Raw genomic sequence first — 11,564 nt, forward strand, 5'->3', positions numbered from 1 at the left:
TGCGCCGCAGTCAGTCACTGCGACGTCTTCACGTACCACATGGTGGTCATGGAGCTGGTGGGCGTGTCTGGGCTCGTCGTCTCCTTCTCTGCAAGCTGCGCAGAAAATGTAAAATTCTTCTTCGCTGGTTTTGTGATATTTTCTTTCACGTGGTACGGCCATATATTCTTCCACATCCTGACCTGCGTGGAGCGCTACCTGGCTGTGGTTCATCCCGTCACGTACCGCCTGCTGAGAAACGAAAGAGGAACCAGAATCAGAAACATCTGCATCGGCTGCATCTGGATGCTTTGCTTCGGAGGCTCCGCTTGTGTTAGTGCAGGGAAATATGTTTACATGGACTCCATCCTTTTGCCGTTGTCTTCAGCAGTCATCTCCTTCTGCAGCGTTTCCGTTCTCTGTGTTTTGGTTCGGCCGGGTCCAGGCGGGCGGGGGAGACAGAGGACCGACCAGTCCAGACAGAAAGCTTTCTGCACCATCCTGGTCATTCTGGGAGTTCTGATGTTAAGGTTCTGCTTCGGTCTGGTTTGGATCTTCTCTGATATTTCGGGAAACGCAGCAGAATGCATGCTGCTGACATGTGGCGTCTACATTAATATTCCAAGTAGTTTAGTTTTTCCCTTGTTGTTTCTGCAAAGAAGAGACAAGTTGTGGTGCTGTAAATCCATTTGATCAGAATAAGTCAAACAAAACTCGTTTCGATTTAACTGTTTTGATATTTTTGTTTTCTTTTCAGCTTTGCTGCGACAGCAGCGATGCAGTTATGCTAAAACAAAAATTACTGGTAAAATACATGGAGAAGTTCAGGTCATGAAGGCCTTCTGTGACCTTTAACCCCTCTGGCTTCATAGCAAAACAATTTGCACTATCAGTCCTATTGTTGGAGTTTCTAACAACTCTCTTTTCTGTAAATAAAGATATTTTCACTTCACCTTATAGAGAATGTTTATGAAATATAAGATGAAACTTCTAATTAATTACTTGCATCTTGTTGCTTTACGGCTTTATTCGCCACAGAAAAGAAAAGAAATGCATATTATCCTCCTTAAAAGGGACAAACAGGCACAGACGCATCCACTGACCTGCAACACTGTTTAAAATTCAATTTTGAGGAAGAAACAAAGCGTCTTATTTACTTCAACTTAATTCTGTTCGCTTCATCTTTATTGTGCTTTTGTTTTTATTATGCATCAATAAAAGTGTATAATTATAAATGTAGACTAAAAAACCTGTTTAGATTTGCTTTTAGAACATAATAAATGACATTTTGATGAGTAGTGGCAGCAAATTGACTGTGTTTTTATGATGTGAAGCTTCTTGAACTGCTTTGTTGCTTTTTGCTATTTAAATAAACTTGACTGATTGTTAAAAAATGTGTCTTTTTATGGTTATTCTTCTATTAACAGCCTTACACAATGTCAGTTAAATCTCACATGTGGTACAGATTTTAAAGGCATGTTTTATGCAAACTGTTAATCTTTTTGTGGCTCGTGACACATTTATGGAGAGCAGAATTAATTCTTCTGAGCAATAAAACGATTCAAAGTGCTTTTATATTGGGACAATTTAATGTCAAACAACAAGAAATAATATCCCACCTGCCCCTTAAATCTTCATAATTGATCCCTTTGGCAGCTAGGCTTTCACAAATACAAAAATTTACGATGTAAACAAACGATATTTAAAAATATTTAAATAGTATGATGGTAAAGTGAGGTGAGGTGTGGCTGTAAAACACTGCAGGAGAGAAAAAGCTGCCAGACGGCAAAGAGAGCAAGACAGAGATCTGAAAAGCACCAACAAGGTTTGAACTACTTTCTATTCTTCAATGAAACAAACATTTCATTAATATAGCATTAATGCACATGTAGGATTTATTTTGCAATAGTCAGAAATGTTGACTTATGACAAGTTCATTCTTCACAGCGATTGTAACGTGTGATACGGGGAAAAAAACAAGGATATTTTGACTTTGTAAACATTATTACTCTTTGTATTTCACATTAACTGGACTCATTGAGATTTGCAGAAGTTTAAAATGTTTTTCTGTCATTTTCTGATTTCTCAATTTTTAAATAACGGATCCCAAAAGTGTTGGAAATGTAAACCTTTTGAGATGAACATCAAATAGCTCAATTAAGACTTTCAAGAAACATAACAAAGAGACAAAGAAATCCAAGACTAAAACTGTTATTTTCTAATTTTGTCAGGAATTATAGAAAACATAAGTGAAAAACACACTTCATCTGCAGCTATTATGATGTTTGGTTCTCCTCCAGATGCTGCTGAAGGCCATGAATGACTCCGCTCCTCTGGACTCTCCTCCCTTTCCCGGCTTTTTGAACATGTTTTGTTATCTGTCTCCACAAAGCAACTTTATTTTTGCAGCATTTTTCGTCACTAACAGCTTCATCCTCTTCTTCCTGAGCTTCTCCGTCCTTCACCACGGAGCGCGCGAATGGAAACAAAAAGGCTCCTTTTCCTCCTTGATGTCGACGATCAGCCACTCAGACTTTTTCACCTACAACCTGGCGGTCATGGAGGTCACCGGCATGTTGGGGTGTGTTTTCTGCCTTTGTGGCATCTACAGCGGTCAGCTGTACTTACTGCTTGGCGGCGGCTTTCTGTGGTTCTATGCCTGGTACGGAGAGACGCTGTTTCACACCTTGACGTGTTTGGAGCGCTTCCTGGCCGTCGTTCGCCCCATCGCCTACATGCGACTGAGGAGCGAGCGAGGCATCGCCGTCAGAAACATCAGCGCCGGGTGTGTCTGGCTGCTGGCCCTCTCCGGGGTCGGCTTGATGTGGGAAAATGTTTTTATCAAACTGAATTTCTGCCTCCTGACTGCAGTCCTGGTCACCGTTTCGTTCTGCAGTGTTTCCGCTCTTCTTGTTTTGATTCGTCCAGGTCCAGGGAAACAGCAAAAGGCAAAACGGAGGGCCTTCTACACCATCATGGCCATACTGGGAGTACTGGTGTTGAGGTTTGTTGCAAGTCTGGTTTGGACTGTAGTTTATGTGTTAAACTTGGGCAGAGAGTGTGTGATCCTGGGGTCGATGGTCTGGCTTGCTATTCCCAGCAGTTTGGTTTTACCACTGCTGTTCCTGCACAGAGCAGAAAAATTACTCTGTTGGAAGTAAAACCACAAATCCTAAACCTAAAAAACTGGTCAAACTAAAACCACTACAAGAAAATATAACATACCAAATATCAGTAACTCAACAAACAATTGTCAGAAGCTTTTGGACTTTCTGTTTTCAAGAAAAGTTACAAAAAAACAATGATGTCTGATTTTCAATGACACTGCAAAGACACCAAAGTCTCATTTCTAGAGCATCCATATTGAAATACAATAAAACTGACTTATAAGTATCTTTTCAGCAGGATAATTATTTGTTTTAAGCAAATAATTTCCTAATATTGATTAAAAAGTACCAGTTTCATTGCCAGATAAATGTTTCTATGACAAGACAATTTCTCCATGTTATAAATAAATGATCTACCAATAGAACTAAAACTTTTCCATCAATATTAAGGAATTGTTTACTTAAAACAAGCTTCTATACATTGTATTTTAAGTTTGTTTTGTCTTAATTCAAGTGTACCAAGATATTTGTGAGAGAACGAGACAAAATACTTGTTAAGATTGTGTGTTTTTGCAGTGCAGAAGTTTTTTATATATTAGACATTATCAAAAGAAATAGTAAAAAAAAATCTGTGACATATGGAAAGTTTGTTTTGATAAGGAATCAGTGATTATATCAGCCACAAGAATCTCTAAATATAAAAATATGCAGTTTTCCTTCTACAAAACTTATGTGGAAATTCAACAAAGTTTTGAATTAAGCTAAAATCAAAGGAGAAAGTAGATAATTTAGTTATTAAGTTTTGATTAGGTTGGAAGTGATTTGCTAATTTTTTGTCTTTTTCTTTGTGTAACCATTTAAATGTTGCTTTTCCCTGTAAGAGTTTCCAGCAAATCTTTTTTCTATTGTGAATATTCAAGATGCTGCATTTACACTGTCTAATCTGACTTATTTGCATTTGATTCATTTTATTCATCAACACAATAAATGTCTTTCTGCTCCACCATTTATACAGTTTTGAAAAACTGTCATTTTATTGTAAACTTTACCACTGCAAAAAAAAAAAAAAAAAGACATTTCATTTTGGATACATTTTACTTGTGCATAATTTTGTGATTCCAGTTTTATTTAAAAATCTCTTTGTATTTTGAGTTAAAACACTAAAAGGTATCTTGATTTTGTTCAAACTGTTCTGTTTTTATTTCAACAAAATAGATGTGACTGTATATTATGAACATGATGGTGAAGCCTTTTGAAATATGCAAAACTAAATAAAATAAAATAAATAAATATGATAACAGAGTGAACAAGTTTCATCCTGATATTCTTTTTATCCACCCGCTTGGTCGTTTATTGGCTCCTCTCGTTTTTTTGTTACACATCAACAATCAGTAAAATAATAGTAATAAAAATAATAATACGTAATTAACTTTCAGGTTTTTATTGGTATCCAAACTCTTGGTGACGTAATGAAGTGTTTCAGCTTGTGATACATGTAGACATCAATGAAACTTACTTTTGACAATTACAAATGCCATTTATAGGACTTTATTGAAACTGCAACTCTTACCATCACCTAAAATCTCTATTTTTAAACAGACTTTTTCTCTCTTTATATAAAAATAAAATTGGTAACAACAAACTGCTGGGAAGGTGCAGCCAGTAAACAAAAATCAAAATCACACAGTAGTTCAACCCTGGTAAGACGAAAACCACCTCCAAAGCCACATTGAACACAACTCTGACCATCAATATGGCCAAAGTGGAAACTATAGTAACGAAGGCTCTCTGCTTTGACTGGGCCACTTTCTTTCTGTCCTCGCCTCGTTCCCCCGGACCGGGCCGAACCAGAACCCAGAGGACAGAAACGCTGCAGAAGGAGATCACCACTAACGCCAAAATCAGGAAGGACAATTCCCAAAATATGACATTCTGAATGTGATACAGATGGACTCCTGCCACAGAAAACACACCCAGACGAAAGCAACAGACACGTTTCTCACTCTGACTCCTCGCTCGCTCTTAAAGCTCAGGTATGTGATGGGATGCACAACGGCCACGTAGCGCTCCAGACATGTCAGGATGTGACAAAGAATCTCCCCGTACCATTTTGAAAAGAAAATATACCCCCCTATACCAAAGATATTAACATTCTCCTGGAAAACACCGCAGGAACTGACGGTGGAGCCAACGACCCCGAGCAGCTGCATGGCGGCGGAGTGGAAAGTGAAGCAGTCGCAGTGGCTCATGGAGGAGCAGGAGGGAGATCGTCTCCATTTCTGCAGGCCTTGGCTGAGGATGAGGATGCTGAGAGGAAGGAGGAGGAGAGTGTAGGTGAAACTGAACGCGGTGAAGATGACGGAGCTCCAGCCGTGGAAGAAGCAGTGAGCGGCCAGGTGACCGTCCAGGTGAGCGTCCAGGTGAGCGTCCAGGTGAGCGTCCAGGTGAGCGGCCAGAGGAAAGTCAGAGGAGGAAACGGAGCTGTTGCATCGCAACAACACGTCCACCATCATGTCTGAGAAAGAAACTTTATCCGTTTACAAAACACTTACTTACTTCTCTACACATTTTTGAAGATTTAAAGCATGTTTACTGAGACAAGATTTTTTTTTCACCATATTTTAGTCATTAATAAATCCATTCAGAGCATTTTGAATGTTGGCATGTTCCTTCACAAATCTCAGATTAAAAAACATTATTTCTCACATATCATGACATCATTAAAAACCAAGTCAACACAAACCCCGGTGTTCAGCACAGATTCGTCTCTGGGAATTCAGCAGCTTTCTGGATGTTTGCTGCGCTGACCCAGGTTTTATTGACCTCTGCACACGTCGCTCCAAGTCTTATTCAAATCCAGCTGATTTGCATCAGAGAAGTGATTTAAATGTGTTCATTTAAGCAACGTGTCAATAAACGCGATCACTCAGGCACAAACAGCAATCATTCAAACAAAGACAAGCGAGTGAAGATAAAAGACTTGAAACTTTAGTCGCAAACTTTCACAACTCTGAGAAAAACAGAAAACAAACAAACAATATGCATCTGATAAACTGATGAAACGTTTCATGGAAATGTTTATATTCAGGTTTTAATGCCTTGTCAGATGAACAAACTTATTCACATGAGTTTTCATTTATTTTTTTACTTAATGAAAATACTGCAGTGTGAATTTGTGTGTTTTTGTTTCTTAAATTAGCAGCAAATCAATAAAGTTTTGCAGACCTTTGCAATGTGGCTTTAAGTGGTTCTGTCTGGTTTTCATCCTCACTGCAGGGGAGATTTGATTAGATTTGATTGATCACCTCTTGATTTACATCTTTGCAAAATCCAAACAGCATTTAACCAAAGCAGAACGAGCAATTTGCTATCAGAGTTGCAGTTTTGTGCCGACTGCAATAAAACACAGAAAATATAAAAGTCTGGTTTGTTTTTGATGTATATTTTATTCTTCAGTTGTTGTTTTTTATGAAGTTCATGTGTGGATATTGATCGCCATCTTTTAACTGCAAAACATGATTAAAACCTCAGAACCATTATGTTTCAATAACTATCACTTTACTGATGTGTCTTTATTTTTGCACATGCAGATAAATAGATGCAATGCAAAAGACTGCATGTTTGAAAAATGAAAAAAAATGCCTTAATATAATAATATGTATAAATAATCAGCTGTTTTCATTTTGTTTGGACCAGTCATTTATTACTACTAGATAAAATGAAATATCTGGGTTTATTTGAGTCCATCAAAACCCAAATCTTTAGGTTTCCGAATGGACCAGCAGGTTCTGGTTGCTCATCACCCATTTTTACGCCCACACTGGTGGAGCCGAACCGGTTCAAGTGCCCAGTTTAATCCTAACTCTTGCTGAACATCGTCTGTCTCAAAACATTTTCTCTGTGTTTGTATAAAAATAAAATTGGTAACACCAGACTGCTGGGGAGGTGGAACCAGAAAACAGTTGTTAATAAAACACAGTCAGTGAATCCAGTTGTGCAATAAACCACCTCCAAAGTCACATTGACCACAACTCTGATCATCAGTACGGCCAAAGTCGAAACTATAGTAACGAAGGCTCTCTGCTTTGACTGGGCCACTTTCTTTCTGTCCTCGCCTCGTTCCCCCGGACCGGGCCGAACCAGAACCGAGAGGACAGAAACGCTGCAGAAGGAGATCACCACTAACGCCAACACCAGGAAGGACAATTCCCAATAAATCGAAGCTTCAAACAGAAAAAATGAGCTGAACACCAAACAAAGCAGCCAGACACAAGCGGCGGTGACGTTTCTGATTCTGACTCCTCGCTCGTTCTTCAGGCTCCGGTACGTGACGGGATGCACGGCGGCCATGTAGCGCTCCAGACACGTCACGACGTGAAACAGAACCTCTCCGTACCATTTGAAGAAGAAAAGATACTTCCCGATCACAACGACGTTGAAACTCCCCGTGAAACGCCGCTGCAGGAGACGACGCAGCCGCCGACGCCGATCGCCTCCAGAGCCACGGAGTGGTACGTGAAGCAGTCGCAGTGGCTCATCGACGCCGAGGAGAAACAGGAGCGATTCTGCCTCCATTTCTGCAGAGCGAAGCGCAGGATGATGATGCAGAGAGGAAGGAGAAGCGAAATGTTCGCGATGCAGAACGAGGTGAAGATGACGGAGGTCCAACCCGACACGAAACACGCGGCTTCCCACGACGGAGACCCAACCGTGGAGGAAAAGTTTGGCGGTGATGCGTTCATCATGATGTCTGGAAGAGAAAAAAAAATCATGAAAAACTGGTTAAACTTTATACACGGCAAATCTGGTCAAATGATCATTTTAAGCATTTAAATGTTCTCTTAGCAAATGTTGACAGTCTTTGTTCATGTCTAAACCTTCATTTTTATTAAATTATAGTGCAAATAAAGTCAGTGAACGCAACACCAACCTTTTGATCCTGATCCTCTGAACTCAGAGCATTTCTTTGATGTAAATGTCAGACCTGAGTTTTTTATTTTCCACTTCAGCTCCGAGTTTTGCTCCCAGCTGCAAAGATGACTCATTTGCATAAAAAATTGTGCCGCGATTATTTAAATCTGTTTATTTTCTTTTCAAGCAGCATGTAAAGTACGAGCAAAACCTGATCAGAATAAAACAACAGATATTAATCAGACACGTCTCAGAGCTGCAATTAAAAACTATTTAATGGAAAAGTAACTTCTGCAGAAAAAATGAACCTTTCAACTACAAACGCAGAGGTTCAGCTTCCTGTCTGGGAAAAACACTGGAGAAACAAAGTTTAGCCAAAGATTCAGTGACTTGCAGAATCGCCTCCAGCTAAAATAACTTGAATTTTTTTCTTTTTCCAACTTTATAAATTTCTCCCTGCAGAAGAATTTTATCCTTTTCTTCCCAGAATATTTCTGGTCCTTTTTTTTTTTGGTTTCTCATATTTTCTGGCTCCAGTTTGCAGAACCTTTCATCATCATCATCATCATCATCATTATTATTATTATTATTATTATTTTATTTTATTTTATTTTTTTTGCTGCCAGTTTGCAGCGACACACTGAAGCACAGACGTCGTCGAAGACAAACTTTACATCAACATTTATTTGAATCAAAAATAAACCAAAATAATATCACAAAATAAATTAAAAACAGAAAAATCACAATGTAATTTCAATGAATCCTGTTTCTTATGTTTGTTTGGGACAAAACTAATGGAAAATCAGAGTTTCTGACTTTCTAACTTATTATCGCCTGTAATGCCTTTTCATCTAAAGCTAAATTGTTTGTCATTAATTATTTCTGTTAAATTGTTTTTGGATGCAAATGAAACCTTGTTTGGATATAAATAAAAATCAAGCAGTGTGGGAAGGTGGAGCTGCAATAAAACCGGATAAATGTTGCTAACAGGAATCAGATTGAGAAATGGAAACACAGAGAAGGTCGGTGTTCGTTCTTTACTTATTATATAAACTACAACGATTATCAGATTTACCAATAACAGCTGAAATACAAAGTGATAAATAAGTATGTACATAATGGCAGCAAAGAACATAATGGTAACCAGGACAGAACTATTTAGCTATTTGGCTTTAAGAGATTATTAAATTCAACAAATATCTTCACAGAAAGAACAACTTACTAAATGTTCTGACTTTAAATCTTTGATATTCTTGCTTGATGTGGAAATGAAAAGCCGTTTCTGTAGTTTTGATGAGTTTTGCAGGAGTTCACAAAGGTCAGAGGGCAAAGACAAATCAAAATATTTCTCTGATATCTTTTTTTTTTTCAAAGTTCTGCTTTTGCCAAGATGCAGCAACATTTCCTGCTGCCATCATTGGTCTGTATAATTTGAAACTCAGACTCTTAAAAGTAAAACTTTGGTAGAAACTTTGTGCATCACAGATGTTTATTACAGTATGAAATCCTGATTTTTAATTATTACTGTACGTAATAACTTTTTAATAAGCAAAATAAAATGACTTAACTTCTTGTCAGTAACTCATAATCAGTGACCAATACAGTAATAACTAAATACAAAGTGGGGGGAAAGTTTCTTTTTCTCAGTTGATAAATTGTTGTGTTTTTATTTGCTCAGGTTTTCTTTATTTTTGTGAATTTGATTGGACTCTTTCTCGTTTCTCGCTCACAGAAATGACGACAAACTCCTCGTCCTCAAACGCCTCCCTTCTTCTTCCTGCCTCTTCCTCTCTGGTTTCCTGCTACGTGTCCAGACCCGTCTCCTTCATCCTCCCTGCTTATTGGATCATTGACTTCCTCTTCTTCCTCCCGTTCTGCCTCTTCATCTTCCACGCTGGTTTCCAGCAGTGGCGCCAAACGAGGCGCGCCTTGAGTCACTCTGACTGCTTCACGTACCACCTGACCGCCGTGGAGACGATTAACATCATCAATTGTACTTTTTATTGCAGCGCCATCTACGGTGAAACCGTCTCTCTGATATTTATTGGGGATTTTTTGACGTCCTTGGTGTGGCATGGACAGACGCTGTTCCAGCTGCTGACGTGTGCGGAGCATTACCTGGCCGTCGTTCATCCCACCTTCTACCTGAGTCTCAGGAACCAGAGAGGCGTGAGGCTCAGGAACGTGGCAGTTCTCTGCGTCTGGCTGCTTTCCTTCGTCTGCACGGCTCTGATGGCCTTCAGAAAGTTCCTCGCCTTTTTCGATGTATGCCTCCTGGTTGCGAATTTAGCATTTGTGTCGTTCTGCAGCTTTTCTGTCATGTCTAGTTTGTATCAGCCTTCACCAGGCGGTAAGGAGGCCAGGAGGGTCGATCGGGCCAAGCAGGGGGCTTTCAGAACCATTTTAATCATCCTGCTGGTTCAGGTGTTGAGGTTCATTGGAAGTGTGATCTGGAGCATCGTAGACGGTTTAAATCTCAGCTCTAACTGCTTATTGGTGGCTGTTGGGGTTCTGGTGAATCTGCCCAGCAGCTTTGTGTTGCCCCTGCTGTTTCTGCAAAGAGAAGGAAAGTTGGTTTGTTGTAAGAAAATCCAGCAACATTGTGGTAAAAATGTTTCCTAATTTAATTGCTTGGCACAAACATGGATATTAAGTTTATTTATTCAACTTCCAAACAACCAACAGACACCAAGACAGGACAGAGCAAATGGAAAAAGGTCTATTTGAGGTTTAGCTGCTGCCTGGTGAAAACCAGGCCTGGTCATAAATATTTAACGTTTTTTGGCTTTTAAATCTTTATTTTTATCTCATTTTTTTCTGAAGATTTCAGAATCACACTCAGCAAAACCACAAGGCATTTAAATTGAGAATTGGACTTAAAAGTCTTGCGAAAGTATGAATGAAGTTAGAACTTAAACTAAAATGCATCTTGATTTGTGTATTAATATGCAAGGCCTTTTTTCACCAATATTTCAGATTTTATGATCCACCTGTGGCTAAAACATGCAAGTCTTTCTTTAACTGAACTAAATATGAACATTGTAAATAAGCAGAATATATTTTACCGACAGATAAAATGTGTTTCTGTCTCAGGTTGGATGTTTTAGGGAGATTATTAGGATTAGAAAGTTTAATTTGCAGAAAGTAAAATAGTTTAAGCTTTTCTGACGTTTAAGAAATAAAAGTTACATTAATAATTTTCCCTGTTTCATTCCTGATCTTCCTACTTGCTACAAATAGAGACGTAAACTCAAGTTAAATATTTGTCTACATTGATTTTTAAACAAGATTTATCTCTCTATTATCTATAATATCCTCAAATTAGACTTCAGTTAACTGTATTCTTATCAAAGTTATTGATTATCATGTTATTCAGATGTGAAAAGCATAATAATCTCTTCTTTATGAGATTGATAATCGAATATTTATGTCATTTATAGAAGTGTGTTTAGTTTTAATTATTGAATCAGTGAAGAATATTGAAAACACTTAATGTGAGGTGGTTTAATATTTATGTTTTTTTCAAGCCATTTAAGAGTTTGTTGAGATTTTTGGTTTAACAATAAG

General features: G+C 38.4%; 1 protein-coding gene across 1 annotated transcript; it reads left to right on the plus strand.

The window, feature by feature from the left end:
- Positions 1–7,421: 7,421 nt before the first annotated feature.
- LOC129379912 (uncharacterized) lies at positions 7,422–11,318 on the plus strand. Its single transcript, XM_055060856.1, has 2 exons — positions 7,422–7,815; positions 9,730–11,318. Exons 1-2 carry the CDS (start codon positions 7,422–7,424, stop codon positions 10,617–10,619), a joined length of 1,284 nt encoding a protein of 427 aa, XP_054916831.1. The 3' UTR covers positions 10,620–11,318.
- The last annotated feature ends 246 nt before the right edge of the window (positions 11,319–11,564 follow it).

This window comes from Poeciliopsis prolifica, unplaced genomic scaffold (assembly GCF_027474105.1).
Source record: "Poeciliopsis prolifica strain line A6 unplaced genomic scaffold, Auburn_PproV2 SCAFFOLD062, whole genome shotgun sequence".
Lineage (NCBI taxonomy): Eukaryota > Metazoa > Chordata > Actinopteri > Cyprinodontiformes > Poeciliidae > Poeciliopsis > Poeciliopsis prolifica.

Bases quoted from the DNA above. Each gene is read 5' to 3' on its own strand.
- LOC129379912 (XM_055060856.1), top strand. From the start codon at position 7,422: ATGCACGGCGGCCATGTAGCGCTCCAGACACGTCACGACGTGAAACAG. The intron at 7,816-9,729 runs GTGATGCGTTCA...TCTCGCTCACAG, and splicing joins CGTGGAGGAAAAGTTTGGCG to AAATGACGACAAACTCCTCG.